This window comes from Melozone crissalis, unplaced genomic scaffold (assembly GCF_028551555.1).
Source record: "Melozone crissalis strain CALT ecotype California unplaced genomic scaffold, PUWL_Pcris_2 ptg000088l_1, whole genome shotgun sequence".
Classification (NCBI taxonomy): domain Eukaryota; kingdom Metazoa; phylum Chordata; class Aves; order Passeriformes; family Passerellidae; genus Melozone; species Melozone crissalis.
Window position 1 is genome coordinate 2,176,532 of NW_026535865.1, and position 20,970 is coordinate 2,197,501.

At 55.5% G+C, this 20,970-nt stretch overlaps 1 protein-coding gene across 2 annotated transcripts; it reads right to left on the minus strand.

Moving 5' to 3' along the window:
• Positions 1–5,843: 5,843 nt before the first annotated feature.
• MOB3A (MOB kinase activator 3A) lies at positions 5,844–19,269 on the minus strand. Of its 2 annotated transcripts, none has more exons than XM_054290958.1 (4): positions 19,182–19,269; positions 8,911–9,415; positions 7,118–7,320; positions 5,844–6,300 (listed from the first exon to the last, which is right to left on the minus strand). In XM_054290958.1, exons 2-4 carry the CDS (start codon positions 9,326–9,328, stop codon positions 6,271–6,273), a joined length of 651 nt encoding a protein of 216 aa, XP_054146933.1. In that variant the 5' UTR covers positions 9,329–9,415; positions 19,182–19,269; the 3' UTR covers positions 5,844–6,270. The 2 variants fall into 2 exon arrangements, with proteins under 2 accessions (XP_054146933.1, XP_054146934.1); XM_054290959.1 differs by lacking the exon at positions 19,182–19,269 and adding an exon at positions 14,381–14,617.
• Positions 19,270–20,970: the final 1,701 nt, after the last annotated feature.

The window sequence follows — 20,970 nt, forward strand, 5'->3', positions numbered from 1 at the left end:
CTGTGCCCTGAGCCGCTCAGGGGAGGCTGCCCACCCCCCTGGATGTGCCCCAGTGTGGGCAGGCACTGCTCGGGCTGTGCAGGGCTTCCCCTCCCACCCCACTGCTCTGCCTTGGAAGGGAAAATAAATAAAACTTTTTTTTTTTTTTTTTTCCCCATGAGTTACTTCCCCAGCTCAAGGAGGGCTCAGCTTCCCGGCCCTGGAAGCAGGAGGATTTGGAACCCTGGCTCTGTGTCAAATGAAAAAATCCTGCAAAAAAACCCTGGAACTTCCTGCAGGGCAGAAATCGGAGGTTTGTCACTCCTGGAGCTGGGGTGGGACAGGAGGGATGGGAGGGACACAGGGGACACCCTCCCCCATGCCCAGGGCACACAGGGACTCACGGCCCAGCTGGTTCCTGTGCTGGTGAATCCTCCATTTCCTCCTCACCCTGAAGCCACTGGGAAGTTTTGGCAGCTCCTGCCAAGTCCCCAGTGCACCCCAAATCCCCCCCCGGCACCGTGGGGCTCTCCCAGGGACACGGCCCTGGTCCCTCAGTCCCCATCTGCTGCAGGGACAGGGCTGGGGTGAGCCCTGTGGCTTTACCCCCTCATTTCAGGGCTGTCCCCCTGCCCAGAGCTGCCCAGAGTGTCCCAGGGACAGCAGGGGGACAGGCAGAGTCAGAGGGGTCACAAGGAGGGGATGGTGGTGTCGTTCCTCAGTTTCCCCAGCTGGAAGAGGTGCCATAAGGGGAGAGAGTAGCTGGAAGCCAGCATGGAAGCTGCACGGAAGTGTGTCCTGAGGGAGGGCACAAACACACCCTGGTTTCACCCCAAAACGTCCTTGAAGGGAGGTGCAAGCTCAGTGGGGACCATCCTCCCTCCCCCATCACCCAGTCCCTGACACCCCACACCAGCCAAAACCCAGGGGACAAGGACATGGCGAAGGTGGGATTAGGATGGGGCTTGGCCCAGGGATCTACTGGGAAGATGGAGCAAATCCTCCAGGAGGGAAATCTCTGCAGCCCCCAAAACAAGGGGCAGGAGCTGCAGGAGCTTTTGGGGCTGGTGGGAGAAGGGCAGGGACAGGGCTCATGCTGTGCCACAGTGGGAGTCCTGTCTTAGCAGAGAGCAGCAAATGGGAAAAGCATTTCTAGGAGGACTTCAAACAGCCCAGGCTCTTTTCACCCTCCTCCACCCTCCCAATTCCCTGGAAAGGGGGAAATGTGCAGCAGCCCTGACCCCTGCAGCTGTGTCACTCTGGGGAAGCCCAGGGACGTGGCAGGAAGAGGTGCAGGCTGGCACGTTGCACATTTTCTTAGAAGGAGCAGAAAAACTCCCAAACCATCAAAAAATTCCCCCTGCTCCCTTGGAAAGGGCACTGAAACCACAGCAGGGCCTGTACACCCTGTCAGTGCTGGCAGCCTCTGGGGTTAGCAGGGATTTGTTCACCAGGACCAAAAATGATCCTGGGGCCCCTTCTCCTGGTGAGGAGGGAGCTGCCATCCCCGTGGGGCCCGAGCAGCAGGTGCCCTGGGTATCAGTGTCACCAGGGATGGGACATGTCCTCCCTGCTCCAGCATTTTCCCAGAAGCATTCCAGGTCCTGCCCATGTTCCTGGAGCTGCTGGCTCCCGGCCTGGCCTGTGCCATACAAGGCAGAGGGAGCACGTGCCATGCTGGTGACTGTTCCCTTGTCCCAGCAACGGCTGTCACCTCCTCCATGGAGCCCAAAACTGGAGTTGAGCAAACCCAGGGCACAGATCAGGCCTGGGGGGCTGCCAGGGACCCTGGGGAATCTGGCTGCAGAGGCATCAGCTGTCCAGGGAACACAGAACAAACAAAAGCACATTTCAGAGCTTGGAAAGCCTCCAGTGCCCGTGCAGGGATGAGGGACAGAGGCACTGCCAGGGTCTGGGAGGCTGAGTGTGACAGCAGGGCTGTGCAGGGACATGGCCTGTGCCACCTGTGCTCCTGTTTCCTCAACTCAAAAGGAGCATGGAATGAGGCAGCACCTCCTGGGGATAGGAACACAGTCCATGGCCCCTCTGGAGGGGTCCCCCTGCTGTCTCTGGGATGGTGCCCAGGGCTGGAGGGGCAGGACAGGGCAGTGAAGGGACATCCTTCTGTCACAGCACAGCCCAGCAATGCTGCCCAGGGAGGCGGTGGCAGGTGGGGACACCCCTGTCCTCACCCAGCAGGGCATGGCTCTGGCACAGACCCCACAGCCACAGGGGCCATAGGAGACCCCCAGCCCCTGCTCCCCCTTGGCTGCTTCCCAAGGGTCCCTGCAAAGGCTGCCCCCCTCCCCAGCTTCCCACTCTAAGCAAACCCCGATGGGACTCGTGATGGATGTGCTCAACCCTTCCACCAGCCCAGCAATGGTCTGGTCTGGGATCCAGAGGGGAAAAGGGCAGAGCCAGGCCAAGAAGTCCAGGAAACTCAGGAGGAGCAGAGTGCCCCAGGGAGCACCGATGCTGCTGAGCTCAGAACCCTGTGTGGGATTGACAAAGGGAGAACAGGTGGCTTTCCCAAGACTTATTTATCAAGGAAAAATGAAAGTTGTGGGTACAAGGAGCCCCCTGCACTTCTCCCTGTGAGCCAGCTTCACCCCATCCCCTGCCAGCAAGGCAGCAGTGGCTGCTGTGAGCTCTCCCTGCCTGGCAGTGTGACTGTGCCATGGAGCAGAGACACCTCCTGAGCTGTGCCCCAAGGAACAGAGACCTTTCCACCAACAACAGATTTTTGGATGAGCCCAGTTTGAGTTCCCCCTAATCTGCAGCTGGACTGCACATCTGTGACCTCCTCTGCAGGTGGGACACGTCTCAGGGTTTGGGATGAGAATGAGACCCTTACCTGGAAACAGCTCCCAGGTGAGTTCCTGACAACACCCTGAATTAACACCAATGAAATCCATGCATTTAATTCCTTCAAATGAGAACCACTGTCCAAATCTGAGACTAAGACTGCACCTGGGCTGTACCTAAGGTCCCTCAGGAGTTTAGGAAGCAGGGGGGTTTTGTCTGAACCTTGCACTCAACAGAAGGGTCTCTCTTGCCCTTTTACATCCTTGGTCTCAGTGTAAATCATTCCAGCTCAATTCCAACTTGATTTTATTCCAGCTCAATTCCAACTTGATTTTCCTTTGTGTTTTATGTCCATGTAGGAAGTACCAGAGGGAACCTCATCATTGCACCCTGTTAAATCACACTTTTATAGATTCATATTAAATCTAACGGTGTTGACAGTGACTCTTTGAGTGACCCTAAATCACTCATCTGTGACAAAGTGATGTTGTTGGCAGGATCCTAAATCCAGATTCATGGCAGAACTGAGGCCCTGAAGCTCCTGAGGGTTCAGGGGATGGAGAAAGCCAGCAGGGGAGGATCAGAACGAGCCATGGCTTCCTGGGAGCAGCAGGAGACCCTGCTCTGAGGCTCAGGAAAGGAGCATTTCCCTCGGAACATACGGCAGCCACAGCCCCCTCCATGCTGCCAGCCCGTGCCCGCTCCAGCTCCAGGGCAGATGCCATCTGTGCTTTTTGGGAAGGGATCAGCCCTGCAGAGGGGAGGCTGCTGGAGCCCTGGGCACTCTACCTGCTCAGCCCAGGCCCTGCGGGGGCCTGCAAAGCTGTTCTGTGGGCTCAGCACAGCCTTTGTGATGCCTCTGCACCCAACCTGTGCCAGGGGGATGAGCAGTGAAAGCACCCAGAGGTCCTGCTCAAGGCTAAAGCCCTGGCCAGGCTGGGCTCAGCTCGGGGGGCTCAGTTTGGGGGGCTCAGCACTGGGAACTCACAGCTGCCTGCTCCCTGCAGCACTGCAGCTGCAGCTCAGTAAACAAGAGATGAAAGCCTGGGGAGATGAAAGTGGGGCTGGGGCTGCCGAGGCAGAGGCAGAGTGAAGCTGAGCTGTGGCTCCACAGACCTGTCTGGGCAACATCCTGCACTGCCGGGCGTGGGGCCGGGCTCAGCCACCTCCAGCCCTGCCACATCTTCTCCTACAAAGGTGCTTTTCCTCCTCCTCCTCCTCCCTTGGATGAGCTGGTCTGGCATGGGAGGGTCTTTCCCCAAAAAGAAAGGGGGGCTGAGGAAGGCAGGTCCCCACAGCCCTGAGGGTCACAGGTGCCACACATCCCCAGACAGCACCCACAGCACTCCAGGGGGTGTGAAAAGGGAAGCTGAGGAACAGCAGCAGGAGCTGCCCTGGCTCTGAGGGCTGACCCAGCAGCTCTCACCACCCACCTGCAGCCCCACCACGGCTCAGCACTTGGGGCCTTGCAGGTGTCCTGGTTTCAGCTGGGACAGAGCCAGTTCTCTCCCCAGGAGCTGGTACAGGGCTGTGTTTGGGATCTGGGATGAGAATAATGCTGATAACACACCGATGTTTTGGTGTTGCTGAGCAGTGCTTACCGTAAGCCAAGGACTTTGTGTGTCCCGTGCTCTGCCAGCAAGGAGGGGCACAACAACTGGGGGAAGCAGGGCTGGGACAGCTGACCCAGGCTGGCCAAAGAGATATTCCACACCAAGGAACAGCATGTTCTCCAGCTGAGCTGCACCCACAAAACACTGGGAGAGGGTTGGAGGGTGGTCCCAGCACCTCCACTGGGCAGGGGAACAGGCAAGAGCCAGTGCTGCAGGCAGGGAACAGGAGGAGCTGCAGCTGGGGAGCCCCTCACTCCCCTCCTGGCCAGGAAAACAGTGTGCATCCCCCAAATGCAGTTTTTCCCAATTTAGTCCACCAGCCTCAAGGACTGCACCCCTGGCTCCTCCCCATGGTAGAGGAGCCTCTTGGCAAGTTGGTGAGCTGGAATTCCCCTCCCCTGCCCACTTCCACCTGAGTTCCAGAGCTGGGAGAACAGCTCAGCCCTGGGGTACAGAGACACTGCAGACACAAGCCAGGGCAACCCCTGGGTCAGGCCCCATGGCCTTGGGACCCAGCACAGGGCTTGGAGCAGCCCGGACCTGGCACAGGGAGAGCAGGAGGAGCCCAAGCAATCCCCAGGAGCCGTGCCAGGAGCACACACCCACGGGCTCCCAGCTCCCCAGCACAATCCCCAAGGAGCCCAAACACCCAGGGTTTGTTTTGCTGATGGGAAGGTTCTGACGAAGGTGCAGTCACGAGACGCTCGGCGGCGGCGTGTGCTGTGTAAATACAACAGAATTTATTGGTTCCATTGCAGAGCACGAGTGGTATTTGTACGAGTGTCCTAACGGCAGGATGAGAGACGAGAGAGTCACGTATGTACAGAGATTCCAGGGAATGCTTTGTAAGGAAGAAGTGGTTGGTTAGTGGTGCAGTTTGGTCACTTACTGGTCCCCACATCCTAGGTAGACTCACTACCTACCAGGGGCACTGCCAAGCTCTCCTCGTGCAAGCAGCAGGCAAGGCTGGGGGGCTCTGGCTGCAGCAGAGATTTTGGTCCCAGATGTGCACAGCTGGATGGGATGGTGATGCTGATGAAGGGGAGAAGACTCCATACCCCAGCAGGGTCAGCGTACCACGAGGGACAGGGAGGGAGGGAGGGGATGGAGGAGAATTCCTGGTGCCTGTCCCAGCACCTCCCCTCTGGTGGCTCCCATGAGGAGCTGCCAGCGTGGATCTGTGTCCCCATGGGGACAGTGCAGAGCCACAGCAGGGCTGTGTGTGCAGAGCTCGGCTCAGGGCTGGGCTGACACACGAGGGCAGATTTCCAGTCCAACAGCAGCAGCCCCAGCTGTGGCAGCCATGGGATGAAGCCCAGCCCCAGCTCACTCAGAGGGAGCACAGGAGAGCCAGGCCTTGGGGACAGGTGGGCACAGAGCAGCTCTGCCCCAATCCCAGACTCACAGCCAGTGGAAGAGGTGCTGGGGATCCACACCTGAGGGATCCATGTACAGCAGTCCTGTTCCCTGCCTCCAGGGGTGGGAAATGTGGATCCCAAGGGAGGCACTGCTTCCATGGCAGCACCAGCCTCATGAGACAGCTCTGTGTGCAGTGTCTGGCTCAGCTCATTCAGGGCACACAGAGGAGGCAGCTCAGGCAGCTCTTCCCCACTCTGAGAGCCAACATTCCCATCAAGTGGCCCACAAAATATTTTCTTTCTTTTTTATAGAAATTACTATAAAAAATTAGTTAATCTAGAGCATCTTTAAAAAAATATTCCTGCAGTATCACAGTTTTACATTGAAACTCATTAAAAATATATAATTTCTTCAACAAAACGTCTCTGTTCTCCCCTTGAATCACCTCTCCAGTCTGGGGCTGGGGCTCGGAGTCCTCGAGGAGGTGCCGAGGTGGGAGCAGGAGGGTCTGAGCTCAGTGGCACATCCTGGAGGTCATTTCCTTCTGGGAAAGGGACAGAGAACACAAGGGACTGTGAAGGAGGATGCAGGCTCCCAGGTGAGGGTGTAGATAACAAACCCCTGTGTTTAGCTGTCAGTATCACTCCCAGGCACAGGGTGACCCTGCTGCCCAGTTTGGGCAGGGCTGTGTTCCCCCCACCATTCCCATTCCCAGCACATCCCAGTCACATCCTGACTCCCCGGTTCCTGACACTTACACTGCAAGGCCTGAATTTGGGCAACCAGCTTTAGAAGGGAATCATGGAATCCTTAAGGGTTGGAAACACTCCCAAGATCATCAAGTCCAACCATTACCCCACCACTGCTGTGTCACCACTAAACCATGTCCCCAAGTGTCACAGCCACATGTTTTTTCTAGGGATGATGACTCCAACACTGCCCTGGGCAGACCTTTCCAATGCCTGTCCCACCCCTTCAGTGAAGAAATTTTCCTTTAAATCCAATATAAACCTCCACTGGCACAGCTTGAGACAGTTCCCTCCTGTCCTGTCACTGGGACAAGACTGAGCCCCCCCAGCTGTCCCCTCCTGTCAGGAGCTGTGCAGAGCCACAAGGTCCCCTCTGAGCCTCCTTTTCTCCAGGCTGAGCCATCCCCAGCTCCCTCAGTTGCTCCAGACCCTTCCCCAGCTCTGTTCCCATCTCTGGACATGCGCCAGCCCCTCAATGTCTTTGTTGGAGTGAGGGGTCCAAAACTGACCCCAGGATTTGAGGTGGGGCCTCCTGAGAAGGTTCCAGAGCCTTCTGTGACTCCCCCAGCCCTGTGCTGGCCACAGACCCTGAGAGCCCCCCCAGACACTCACCAGGGGCTCCAGCTCCTTGGTGTCTATGAGATTGAACTCTTTCACAAAGTAGTAAAAGTGCTTGTAGCAGGTGTTCACGTGGGCCTCGGAGCCCATCTGGGTGATCCTGTCGAAGTGGTGGATGTAGACGTGGACAAACACCCGGAAAAGCCTGGACAGAATCTTCTTCACCACTGGGAGGAAGTTCTTGGGGAAGGGAGTACCTTGGGAGGGGAAGAGTGGCCATGAAAAACCTTCAGTCAAGTTAAAGCTGGTTACTTAGGGCTAAAATAAATTGGTAAAATGGACAGATTGATGGAAATTGGTACAATAATAAATTGGTAAAATGGACAGATTGCGGCAAAAGTTCTGTCCCTGGTAATTTCCAGCTCTTGACTCCTTTTTTCTTGAAACACATTTTTCAAAGCAGAGATTTTTTAAGTGACAGAGTGATGCACTGCTGTGACTGAAAGCAGAGCCCACAATCCCAGCAGTTGTTTCAGTCAGACAAGAGTTTCTTCTACTCCTGCTTGATGTATTTATATAAACAGTGCAAAACATCAGAAACAACCAAGCAACTTCCCAAAGGAAAGGGCTGTTAAGTCCCCACAGTTATCCCTTGTTTTGGTATATCTTTAGCTCTTTGGTTAAAAATTAAAGCTGTTTAGGTTCTCTTTGAAGGCTCCAGGACTGTTTGGCTGGGCCCCTGCAGCAGAGCAGTGTGGCCATGCAGCCTCCATGGGATATCAGGGTGTAAAGTTCACTCTGTTTCTGGAGGAACAAGGACGAGTTCAACCCTTTCCTTGCTCTGCCACAGCTGCAGCATTTCAGTCAGCATTGAAGGATCTGGTTAAAGCTGAGCTGAAGACAGAAACAACTCAAAAACCCCAAACCACAACCCTCGTGCTGTCGGCAGCTCGTCCTGCAGCCCAGAACAGAACCAACATCCCCAGTGAGGTCCCCAGAGAGCTGCAGCAGAGCCTGTGCAGCGTGAGAAGAATGGCTGGGGAGGGTTTGGTGCTGCAGATAGCTCAAAACTGGCTGTTTATGGCCCCCCTCCCCTCTCTGCCCACTCCACACCAGGTTTAAGCAGCATTTTGGCACAGTGGAGGATCCCTGTGGATGCTCAAGTGGCAGATGTGCCCCAAATAGGGACCAACTGCATCCCATCAGAGCTCCAAAGGGAAAAACACCAGGGCAGGAGGGAGCTCTGCTGCACCTCATCTCCTCCATCCCAGGAGACAGAAGCTCTGCATAGGCTCAGTTGTATTTACCTGATAACTTAGAGACTAAATTCTTCCATCTTCATCACAAAATAAAACCCAGCAATCTCTGTCCCAAAGCTGCCTTTGGATATGGAGATTGAGGTGTCTTAGACCAAATTCCTGGCAGTAGTTGAAACGTGGCCCTTCCCTCCAAGTCTGTGCCAGCATCCCACCCCTCAGCAGGGGCAGAGGCAGCCTCTAACAGAGGGGGTGATTCTGGCAGGTGACACCATCACCAGGTGACACAGAGCTGTTCCTCAGAGCTGGGCTGGCCAGCAGCTTCCAGAGCTATCCTGCATCCAGCATGAGCCATTCAGGGACTGACTGAGTGCTCCAAGGGCAGCCTCCTGTTTCACTGGAAGCATTGAGGTATGGATACTCGAGGTATCCGTGATCCCAGTGGGATCTGGGTATTCCAGCACTGCAGAAGAGCTCACTGCACAGAAACAGCTCAGCTGTGCTGCAGCATCTCCTGGAACAGCAACAGGACTCCACGAGAAGGCTCCACACCCCTCCCTCCCTCCAGCCCCAGCTGGGACCCCAACTCACCGACATTGGTGGGGAAGATGTCCTCGTTGTTGATCTGCACCTCGATCCAGTCCATGAGCAGGTTCATGTACTGGGGCGCCGACAGGGCCGTGGGTTTGCGGTACTTGTGCTCGTCCTGCCACCTGTACTCGTACTTGGGCCCCCCCGACATGACGGGGCAGGACTGCTCCGTGCAATAGTCACTGATGGTGCCGTAGATGAGGTTGATGCGGTTGAAGAAGTCCACGACGTGCACGGCCACCCAGTCGTTCTGCTCCTCGCCCGGCGGCAGCTGCACGGCCACCTTCAAGTCCAGGCCGGCGTTGAGCGAGGCCTGGGCCTTCTTGTGCAGCTCGAAGCGCTGAGTGCCCGGCTCGAACTTGCGCTTGGGCCGGAAGGTTTTGTCCTTGTTGAACACTTGCTTCAGAGCGTGCGACATTTTCCTCCTCTGGCGTGGCCTGCAGGCCCGCAGCGGTGACGGCCTCTGATCTTCACAGGAACCTCCCTCTGCTCATCTGGTCCTGATCTGCAACACAGCACAGAAGGGCAGCGATTAGGAGCAGCTTTCTCAACAGGAAACCTCGTGTAAATCCCATAGGAAGAGATCTGGGATGCCATCTGGGCCCTCGCCCCACATCTGAGAAGGGGGGGAGCCCACGGCAGCTTTCCTTCCTCCCCCTTCCCTTCCCCAGCTGGAGAGGTGGCCTGGGCTGAACAGTCACCTCCTGAGCTGTTCCATGTGGGAATGAGGGAACAGCCCCACAGCCATGGGATGGGGCTGCCACTCACCCCGACAGTGCCACATCTGCACCCCAAGGCTCAGAAATGCCACCACCTGCTTGGCTCCACGCACTGACAAAGAAGGGTAAAACCAGCTGGGTTTCACCCAGATCCCATTTTCACCTCTGCATCCCCCCTTTGGAACAAGGCCAGGCCAGGTCATGCCAGCCCACAAGACAGCTCAGAGCTGCTGCCAGACAGCCCCCACCAAGCCACTGAAAGTGAGAGACAGGAACCAAGGGTGGAGGGCAAAGAGAAGAAGAAGTCACAGCTCAGGCACCCGGAAAGCAAATATCCTGAAATAACACCAGCCCTGAGAGCAGCCACAGCCTCTTCTGCAGGTGCACACAGACCATAAACATATTTCCCACTTCAGTTTAGCTGCGTTTACAAGTTGAAAACTGGAAGATGAGGGGAAGCTCATCTTCCTCTTCCAGACTGTAGAAAATCAGCTCCAAGGGTGAGACACAAGTTGAGATCTGAAGGGATGCTGACAAGAAACACAGCTCTGTTTATCTGTAGCTAATTATACCTCCTTTGTTCCCACATCCAGCCCCTCACAGAATTTGTGCCAGGCTGCTCTTTGATGAAAGCTTATGGCAGAAAGCTTTGTGTACCAAAAATATTATTTTACATGTGCTGGACAGAGAAATGAATAAAGTAATAGAAATTAAGCTGATGCCTTAAATAGCATAAATAAGTTTCCATAATTTCACAAGCAAGCAAGCAAAAATAAAACCCTTTCCCCAAACAGAATCTACTTAGATTTACATGAGGCCTCAGATTGACATGAGTGCTGCTCCAATAGGTAAATAGTGTCCTCAAATGCTGGCAAGCACATCCCAAACTCAAGGTCATGACTACCATGGCTGCAATCGAGCCCGTCTCCAACAGATGCTGCAGTGCTAATCAGCAGTTCTTCTCTCAAGAAAGATTAAAAAGCTTTAAAGCCAAGGCCTCTTGTTTCCTTATTTAATTACAGTGAGGAAGAAACCCCAAACCACTCCAGTTCACCTCACTAAGAACAGGCTCAACATTTCCTGCGGGAATGGGCTCAGTAACCTCTTCCATGCAGGAGCTGAGAGATCCAAACCCCAAACATGGGCTGTGATGTGTTGGGAGAAACCATAAAAGCAATTTAATGTGGGCTGAGAGGTGAATCCAGAGCAGATGTGTCATCATGGAATGGTTTAGATTGGAAGGAACCTCAAAGACCATCCAGCTGCCATGGGCAGGGACACCTTTGGTGGGCAGGGACACCTTTGGTGTGCAGGGACACTCTCCACTAGATCAGGCTGCTCCAAGCCCCATCCAACCTGGCCTTCCTGCTGCCAAAACAGCTGCTGTGACCCCGTGAGCCACCTCAGGGGAGGCAAACGCAGCACAGACCCCTGGCAGATGTGTCCTTGTCCTTTGGAGCATGATCCAGCCCCAGATGTGGCAGAGGAAGCAGTGAAGGGTGTGGGGAGACAGCTGAGCAGGGCTGGTTAGCAGGAGCTGTGTCACAGCCTGGCCACATCCTGTGGCAGAGCAGGAAGCTCCAGGGACTGCGCCCACCCCGGAACAGAGGCAGGGCCCCCACAGAAGCAGCAATGTGGGCAGCAGGTGCTGAGGCTGCTGCTGCTTCCAGCAGAAAGTCCAGGGAAGCTCCTGTGATGAGTTCCCTGAGCTGGAGATGGAGGAAAACACATCCTCTCACACAAGAAACCACAAAGCAGCAGCAGCAGCACCCCCAGCAGTGACTCCATCCCTGCTTCTTTTCTGGAGGATCTGCTCTGCAGGGCTGCCATGGATGTGGATGTAAAACCTCAGGGTAAAAACAAACATCCCCTGGCTTTGGCACCACACATCAAGAAACAAACACCAACCATTTTCCTCATCTGAGCGAGATGGAGAGACTTCATAGAATCCCAGAATATCCTGAGTGGGAAGGGACACTCAGGGATCATTGAGTTTAACCCCTATCCCTGCACGGGCACCCCAACACCCCCACCCTGAGCAGCCCTGGGAGCTCCTGCAGCTCTGGCAGCCTTGGCACCATTCCCTGGGCAGCCTGGGCAGTGCCCAGCAGCCTCGGGGGGCAGAACCTTGCCCTGAGCTCCATGCCAAGGCCTGGCACAGCTGCAGCCCTTGCTGGGCTCCTGTCCCTGTGCCAGAGCAGAGCTCAGCCCCTGCCCCTGTGCCTGTCCTGGGGAGGAGCTGCAGCCCCCGAGGAGCCTCCCCTCAGTCTCCTGGGCTGCAGCTGAACCAGCCAAGTGCCCTCAGCTGCTCCTTAGCCCTTGCCCAGCTCCGTGTCCCTCCTCTGGGCACTCTCCAACACCTTTGGGTCCTTCTGATCTCGTGGTGCCCAAAGTGCCCCCAGCACTGGAGCTGAGGCTGCCCCAGGGCAGAGCAGAGTGGGACAATCCCTCCCTGGGCCTGGTGCCCCCAGCACAGGGTGGCCCTTGGGGCTGCCACAACCCAGCAGTGACTCAGATCCAGCTGGCACTGACCAGGACCCCCAGGGCCCTTCCCAGGGCGCTGCTCTCCAGCCTCTCATCCCCAGCCTGCCCCTGCACCCAGGGCTGGCCCATCCCAGGGCAGGATCCAATACTTGCCCTTGTCACTTGTCCAGCCCCCATATTTGTCAGGGTCTCTGTGCAGGGCAGGTCACTTGGTGTGGAGGCAGCACTTGTCCTACAAACAAATCCCTGATCCTATGGAGACATCATCCCTGAGAACTGGGGAGCTCAACACAGAGCAATTGTCTCTCAGACGATTCAGCATCTGTGTGAAGCATTAGCAAAATGAGTAGCTGAGACATCAAGCAGATGCAGCCTATTTAATTACGGTCTCTGACTGCAACGAGCTAAAAGAAACATTTAGCTCTAGGAAAAAAATAAAAATAAAGAGGCACAGAGACCAAAGCATCCCTGACATTGCTCAGAGATGATATCATCTGTACAACACCTACTTCCACAGGCAGGAGTCACAGCTGACACCGCCCCCGCACACGAGGGAAAGGAAAGGTTAGAGACAATTGGGAAATGGGACATGCAAAGCACCTGGATGCTATCTGCAAGCTTTAAGGGTGGGGGGAAAAACCACTCCCCCCCTAAACAAACCTCAGGACATTTTGTTGCCTCCTCCTTTGAGCCAGCCAAGATCACAGCAGACGTCACTGGTGCTCTGAGAGGACCTTGGCCAGCGCTCAGGATCAGAGCCCTGACCCCCGTGGGCTGCCCAGGGCACAAACACACCTCCAGCTTATCCCAAGGACACGGGAGGAGCAGCTCCCTGCTGGGCTGGACCTGCCTGCCCAGGGGGCTCAAGGCCTGGCCCTCCCATCCCAAAAGCTCCTTTTCTCTGACTCCCTGCTTGTGCAGCTCCAGTCCTGGGCTGGTTTTGCTGCCAGGGCTGTTGGCACTGTCCTGCCATTCCTCCTCCTCGCCAGGATCATGAGGAGCTGCCCTGCTCTAACACCAGGCTCTGGGCAGAGGAAGGAAGCCCAGGCAGCAGCTTCCCAACTCTTGTCACTTGTGAAAGCAGCTCAGAGTCTGGAAAAGGGAAGAGTCAGCTCCTCCAAAACACCAGGAAACTGCCTCCCCCTGCACCCTGCTGAGCCATCCCGAGGTTTTCCAGGAGCCAGCAGAGTTCCCGACAGAGGCAGAACGGCCCAAAAAGGACTCCAGGAGTCCCATGACTGCTCCATCAGTGCCAGCCCCAGCAGCACTCCATGCTCCCCTCTGCTGCCAACACTGCACAGGGGTTTAACAACAGCCAGGGAAACCAGCAAAGCAGCAGTGAACAAGCTCCTACCTGTGCTCCTGGCCTCAGCAGTCACTCCTGCAGAGGGCTCAGCCCTGCTCTGCACCCTCTGTAATGCTGGCAGGCACTGAGTCCAAGCTTCCTTTTTCAAAAGAAGGGAAAAAACCTCCCTGTTGGTTCCATGGGCGGCACAGCCCGGCGGCTCCGCGGCTGGGGAGGGGTCAGACACGAGGCCGCCTCCCTCTCCCTCCTCCGTGACCCCAGCGCCGGGCCGGCCACATCCTGCTGCCTCTGCTGGAACAGCCCTTCAGCACAGCCAGGCAGCTCCTCAGAACACGGATTGTCCTGTTTCCTGTCCGGGAAGCCAGGCTGCTGTCCTAGCATCGCTTGTCACCCCTGGGTGGGCAGCCTGTGACAGGCACCGTGTCCCCAGAGATCCCCAGATGTCGACAACCACGATCCTGCTTCCCCTGAGCCATTCCCAGGGCCCTCAATGCCAGGCCAGAGTTCCCAACACAGGACACAGAACCCCCCTGACTGATAAAGCAGCCGTGATAAAGGTATTTTGCATGCACTGAGCATTTAAAGTAAAATCTTGAATTTACAGAGGAAAAGCAGCTTCGAACAGGCAGCTTGCACAAAACAGCCCAGAGGGAGCACACACACGTTTTTTCCACAATTCCACCCCTTCCTCCTTTCCCAAACCCCTTCCCATGGCCACTCTGCACCAGCTCAGTGTCTCGGGACAGGACGATCCTGGTTTGCTCCATCAAAGGAGAGATTTCACTACGGAGAGCAGGGAGCAGAACAATCCTGGCAGCCACACCACACTAATGGCAGCCAGTTCCTGCGCCTCCAGAGCCAGTCTGGCAACAAACCAGGGCTTCTCTTCCTGGGACGAGACTCCCAGCTGCTCTTTCCAATGGATCTGTGATATGAGGAGCAAAGGCTGCCCCGTGCTTACCTCGGGCAGGGCAGGGCAGGGCTCAGAGGGCTCGGTGTGGCTGAAGGCACCTCTGGCCATTCATAATCCCGGCCAGCCGGCACTTCCACGTCAGCCGCTTCCTGTCTGGCACTGCCTCCAGCCTCCCGGCCCTGGGAGCTGCCAATGTTTTCCCAAAATTAATCCTTCCCCTCTGCAGGCTCTGCCTTTCCTCCTGCAGATCACTCCATGCCGCTGCAGGAGAGCTGAGCCACGGCTGTTCCCTTCATTGCCTTCCCCGTCCGTCCCCTGTGCTCAGCCCCTGCAGCTGAGGCTGCTCAGAAGTTTCTGGAAAAGGAGCAGCTCGACCCAGCCCAGCTGCACCCCCAACCCCACTTCATTCTGCTGCTCTGCACGACAACATCCACATTTTTCTTTTAGCAGCAGCCTTCGCAAGCAAATCTGAACAGGGCACACTGGAAATGCTGAATTCCCAAGGTTTGGGCAAACAAAGAGCCTTTTGTCTTTCACCAGAGTCAGCTTTAAGAAGGTTCTGCCTGTTGCCAGCCACCCCCAGGCCTCGCTATTCCAATCTGCTGCACAATTTGGAAATTCCCGAGTGAGAAATGGCACAGCTCTCCTGGGACTTCCCACGTCTCCAGGCCCTTCCTGGAAACAGGGTGGCTTAGGGGAAGAGGTTGGTTTAGGAGCAGGACAAGGCTATTTGCATGAGAAAAGAAAAAAGCATAATAAAAGACCAAAAATAGTTATCCTGGGCTTTAACTGGCATCTCCTTTGCTTCTGCAAGGCCAAGCATTCCAAAGTTGAGTTAGTTTATGGAATAAAGGGAAAAGCCCTGTTAAATTAAGCAGTATCTGGGATAGCAGAGGACCAGCCAGAGGTGAGGGGAGCCCTGGCAGAGCCGACCAAGAGCTGCAGGTGGGAATGCTGCTGCTGGGAGCAGGGAGCTCAGGTCAGCCAGCAGTGAGACAGCAGCATCCATCCCGGGCAGATGGATGGACAGGGAGCTCATTGCTTGGCTCTCAGATCAGGACTGACACTCAGACCAAGGGCAGTGACAGGAGGGACGTTATGGGTGACACTGCTCACACTGCACAGGGATGCTGAGGCAGTGAGTGCTGGGGAGGCTGGAAAACCCAGCGTGGCAAGGGAGAGGGAAGGCAAGAAACCCAAATTTCCAGCGTGGTTTGTCCCCCTGGCCCTTCCTCCCCACAGCCACAGAGGGAGAGAAGCCACAGGAGAAAGTAAGTTCTGTAAAAGGTCCCCGCGTGCTTCCCTGCCCAGAGGGAAAGGTCAGGCAGCAGATGCTGCAATCCCCAAGTGTTCCCAGGGACTGCAGGGAGCCCCACGGGTGTCACTGACTCAGGGCCAGCCCTGCTGCTCTTACGTGACAGCTGCAGCCATTGCAATGCCAGAGCCTTGCAGAGCTGCTGGAAGGAGTCCATGGACCCAGCCAGGCCGTGTGTGGAGGCAGAGCTAATCTTCCGTGGCTCTGCAGGGCTGGGCTAAGCTGACAGGCTGGGTCACGACTCCAGCACAGGTTAACTGCACACACAGGAATTTCCAGGGAAGAGCCAGTGATGGCACAGTAGGAGCAGCTCCCACTTTTCCAGGAGCCTCTTGCTGTCCCCACTACAGGGCTGGTGTTTATGAAGTCCCAGCTGAGCTGCTGGTCCCTCCCTGCTTGTGCAGGCTCTGTGCTGTCCTCACTGGACACGGATATTTCTGGCCCCACAGCAGTTCCATTTCCTCGAACTTTGGGATCTGCCCCCACCCAAGTCAAAGCTAACATCAGTTTGGAGCATGAAATTTGCATTAGGATGATAAAATGACTATGGCACCATTGTAACAGTGGGCTGGGATCCCAGGAAGTGTGGGATCACACCGCAGGGCTGAGCTGGAGCACGAGCTGGCCACACAACCAGCCTTTCCCAGAGCATGGATAATCCCAGGGACAAACATCCCTTTTCCCTATGCTCATGTCACACGCTGGGATGAATGGCAGGATTGTTTCTTGCTGACAGCAGAGGCCCACGAGGCCTCTCCTGCCCTGGCAGGAGATACAGGAATAACTCAAATCCCTCAGCACAGCTCCAGGCACAGAACCAGCCCATGGATGTGGAGCTGGAGACCACCTCAACACCAACCACATCACACAGGCAGAGGAAAGGGAGAAGGAAGCAAAGGCAGCCAGCAAACAGCCCCAAGAGAGGCCTGCAGAAAATACAGGGCCTTTCAGAGCAGCCATGGGGCCAGCTCAGCTCCTGCTGCAACCTCAGCCACAGCCTGGGAGGCTCCAGCTCACCTTCTGTCCCAGGAGTTCCCTGGAACAGCACAGGGTCACACAGGGCAGTGTCTGCAGCACCACCACGGTGGCCTCGTCTCACTCACACTGAGCCAGCACCAGCAGCAGCCCTTTGGGACCTCAGCCAGGTTTTCTGGAGGAAGTCAGAGCTGTCAGATGTGATGGATTGTTTTGCTTTGGCTTTGCCCACTTGCAAATGTTGTTGTTTTGCTGGAGTTTTTTTTCCACTTCCACTGCCTCCATCCCTGTCTCTGCCTTCCCTTCTGCTCCATGTACCCAGAGCAAAAACCCATCCAAATACACCAGGAGCAGAGCAGCAGCACCTCCACCACACCACCAGCTCCAAGGGAAGCAGGCAGCAGAGCAAACCAGGCCCCAGGGACACCTCTGCCTCTGGAAAAAGGAGGATAAAGGTGCAGCCTAAGGTGCACTCTTTATTGACAGCATTAGCTGGTATTACATATTCCTAAAGATAAGCTGATAAACCTCCAGCAAAGCTGGTTCTGGATCCACTTACAGCAGCACTTATGGCTCAAGAATCAGAAAATACTTCCCTGTCTTACTAGAACTTAAAATTCAGAAATTGAAAGCAATTCCCTTCCCAAGCCTGTGGACAGGGCTGGAAAGGTTTTGCAATCTCTGTGCTCTGACCCCAGATACTTTCACCACTCACATGGGACATTTTCTCTTTCATTAAGTGGCCATGGAGATCCCTGGCCTGCACAGAAGAGTAAGAGTGACCAAGCACAGCAGAGATCTGGACAGCCCAAGCTCAAAAATGGGATTAAATCACCCCATTCCAGTGTGGGGGTACTTTTCACCCCATCAGCAGAAGGGCCATGTTAGAGGTGGACAAGGAAGCAGCTCCAGAGGCAGCTGAATGAAGCAGGACAACTTTGCTCGGGATGCTGAGTGTACTCTGAGCTCCCCAAGCCTTGGCCAAGCACAAGGGAGAGCCCATTTCCATCTCTGATGATGGCACAGGTGACAGAACAACAGAGCTGCAAGGTGAGCCAGGCACAGGGAAGCAGCTCCCTGCTCAGCTCCTCGCTATAAACCAGCACTTCCAGGTTCTGCCACCACTGGAAAGAATTCCCAATGCTGCTCTCCCTCTTTTGGGGGATTTTGAGGAGTCACAAACTCACCCCAGGTTCACCTCACAGGAAGTGACCAAGACAGAAAGTGAATCTGAAACATGGGATACACATTCCAGGGGACAGCGACAGACAAACAGGGAACTGGAAGTGAGCCTGAGGTTGGGAAAGGAAGCAGAGAGCAAGGACAAAGCCCTGGGGACTCTGGTAAACAGGTGGCTGGGGAAGTTTCACATCTCCCAGCAAAATCCCTCCCTGCCATGCAGCTTGGCAGAAGATTTCAAGACCGGAAAGGGACTTTTAACAAAGGGATGGAAATCTAGAAAGTGTGGCCACTCCAAGCTCTAAGAGGAGGGAATCCTGCCCTTCACTAGCACCGACAGAAAAGCTTTTCCCAAACATCTGTGCTGGACACTGGACAACTCCAGATCCCCTGTTCGCTCCCTCCAGAGGACTTCCTGCCCTTTCCTTTTGCCTGTCCTTCTCACACAGGTTTCTTTGAAGGAGCTGAGCTCACTGTGCCCAGATCAGAGCAGAGGCAGCTCTGTAAGATTAGGATTCCTGAGCCTGCAGCAAGAGACAGAAGCAGAGCAAGAGTTTGCTTTCAAGTTCTCCTGACACGTTCTCCCTCATGACAGCTGAGCCATGGCTCACCATGACCTGAAAAAAATGGAAAATTCCCCGTTCCCCGACCAAAGGCTGGCACTTCAGGGCTATGCCTTTAGCTATAGCAGCTAGGCTGCAGAAAGTCGGGAAGGAGAAGTGGGATGAAATAGGGAAGTTGAAAGCTGTAACTGCACAGTTGTGCCACCAACCCCCTTACTCTCTGCGGTATTTTTTTTTCCTCATTATGAATTTCCCGGTTGCTCATGAATCCTGCAGCAGGTCCGACCCCTCTGAAGGGAGGGGGCTGTGCCCAGCAGCCAGGGGATGTCCCATGCAGGGGGCTTCTCCTCCGGGCCGGGCCAGCACAGGCAGATCCATACCCGGATCCATGCTCGGATCCATGCCGAGATCCATGCCCGAATCCATTCCCCGATCCGTGCCCCGATCCCCGCCCGGGGGGCTCCGGGCCCCCCTGAGGGGGCTCAGGCCGGGCCGCGGCCGCCATCGCCCCCCGCGCAGACAAACACAAACAATTATGAACGCCCAGAACGGGGATGCGGTGGCCGCAGCTCAACAGGTCCCGTCCTGTCCCGCCAAGGCCGGGGAGAGCCCGGCCCGGCCCCGCCGGGGGACCGCGGCCACCGGGGCTGAGGGGACACGTGGGCTGGGCTGGGGACACGCGGCCCCCTCCCGGCCCCTTTTCCCCGGAGGCCCCTCCGAGCCCGTCCTGCCGGGCCCTCCTCCCTCACAGCCTCTCCCGTGTCTCCCCACAGCCCCGAGCCCCTCACAGCCCCCGAGCCCCTCACAGCCCCCGCACCTGCCGGACGCGCTCCCTCGCCGGCGGACGCGCACCGCTCCCCGGGCCGCAGCACTCCCTCGCCGCGGGCCGCAGCACGCCCCGCGCGCCCGCCGCGCTCCCGCGCCCTCCCGCGCGCCGCTCGCGGCCGGCGCTACTTCCTCTTAAAGGGGCCGCCCCCTCCTGAGCCGGCCCCGCCCACGGGAAGGACGGGCCGGGGAGGGGAGAGGCACAGCGGATGTTGGGCGGGGGAGACGGTTCGTGTTTTATCGTATTTTTTAAATTTTATTCTAGGTTATTTTTCCTCTATGTTCTTTTATTCTATTTCAATATTTTATTCTACTTATCTGAATTCCTTTTACTTTCTTTTCTTTTCTTCTATTTTCTTTCATTTTCTATTTTAATTTTATTTTCTACTTTACTTTGTTTTCTATCTTATCTTTATTTTATTTTCTGTTTTATCTTAATTTTATTTTCTATTTAATCTTTTTGTTTTCTCTTTTATTTTTATTCTATTTTAATTTTCTATGTGCATTTGTCTTCAATTTTATTTTTGTTTTCCTCTTTTTTATTTTATTATTTTCTTTAATTCTGTGTATTATTTTCTTTAATTCTATTTTCTTCAATTCTATTATTAATACATAATTCTATGTATTTATTTGTGTAACTGTATTTATTTTTTCTTTTATTCCATTCCAGTTATTTACCTCTCTTCCCTTTATTTTCTTCTATTCTGCTTTATTTTATTTTTTAAAAAATTATTTCCTCATTTTATTCTGTTCTGTTTGTTTTCTTTTATTCCCATTTATTCAGTGTTTGTGTTTTTGGGAGCAGGGACAAGGCAGGAGGATCTGAGCAGGGCATTGGTCCAATGGGGGCAGCTGCAGGGACCTGCCCAGACCTCAACTCTAAGGTCATAAAAAGGAGAAGTGGCCGGAACCAGCCCCTGGTTCAAAGGGAACTGCTCACAAACGTCAGGATAGGGAAACTCAAACCCTGCTGGGAAATCCCTGGGAAGCCCAAAACCAAAGGTGCCAAAAGCTGAACCAGAGCTGGGAGCTCCTGCCCCGTGAGGGGTTTTCCAACACTCCTGGCTGGAGCCGGCACTTCTCCAGCCCAGGTACCCCAAACCCTCTGCAGAGCCCCGTTCAGTCCCGGAGGTGTTCACAGCCCCCAGCCCACACCCAAACTCACAGAATTCAGAGAAGGAGCTGAGCTCACTGTGAATCACTGGGCTGGATGAGACCTCAAAGATCATCGAGTCCAACCCAACCCCTCAACTGAACCCTGGCACCCAGTGCCACATCCAGGCTTTGTTAAACACACCCAGGGATAGGGACTGCACCACCTCCCCGGGCAGCCATTGCAGAACTTTATCACCCTTTCTGTAAAAAACATTTTCCTGATATCCAATCTAAATTTCCCTTGGCACAGCTTGAGGCTGTGTGCTCTGGTTCTGTGAGCGCTGCCTGGAGACAGAGCCCAGCCCCAGCTGAGCACAGGCACCTTTCAGGAGCTGCAGAGAGCGATGAGGGCACCCCTGAGTCTCCTTTTCTCCAGGCTGAGCACCCCCAGTGTGTTCTCAGCCCCTCCCAGCCCAGCTGAGCAGCAGAACCTGGGCTGAAGCCTCAGCTCCTCGGGGTCTCGGGCTGCCCGAGCTGGCCCCGGCTCACGGCAGCGGCTCGGCGGCTCCTGCAGAGCAGCTGATCCCGGTGCTGCTCCGGGGAACGGCCGGGCCCGGCTCCAGCAGCCCAACCCCTCCTGCTTCAGCAGCCCCATCCCCTCCTGCTCATCCCCTCCTGCCCCCGGG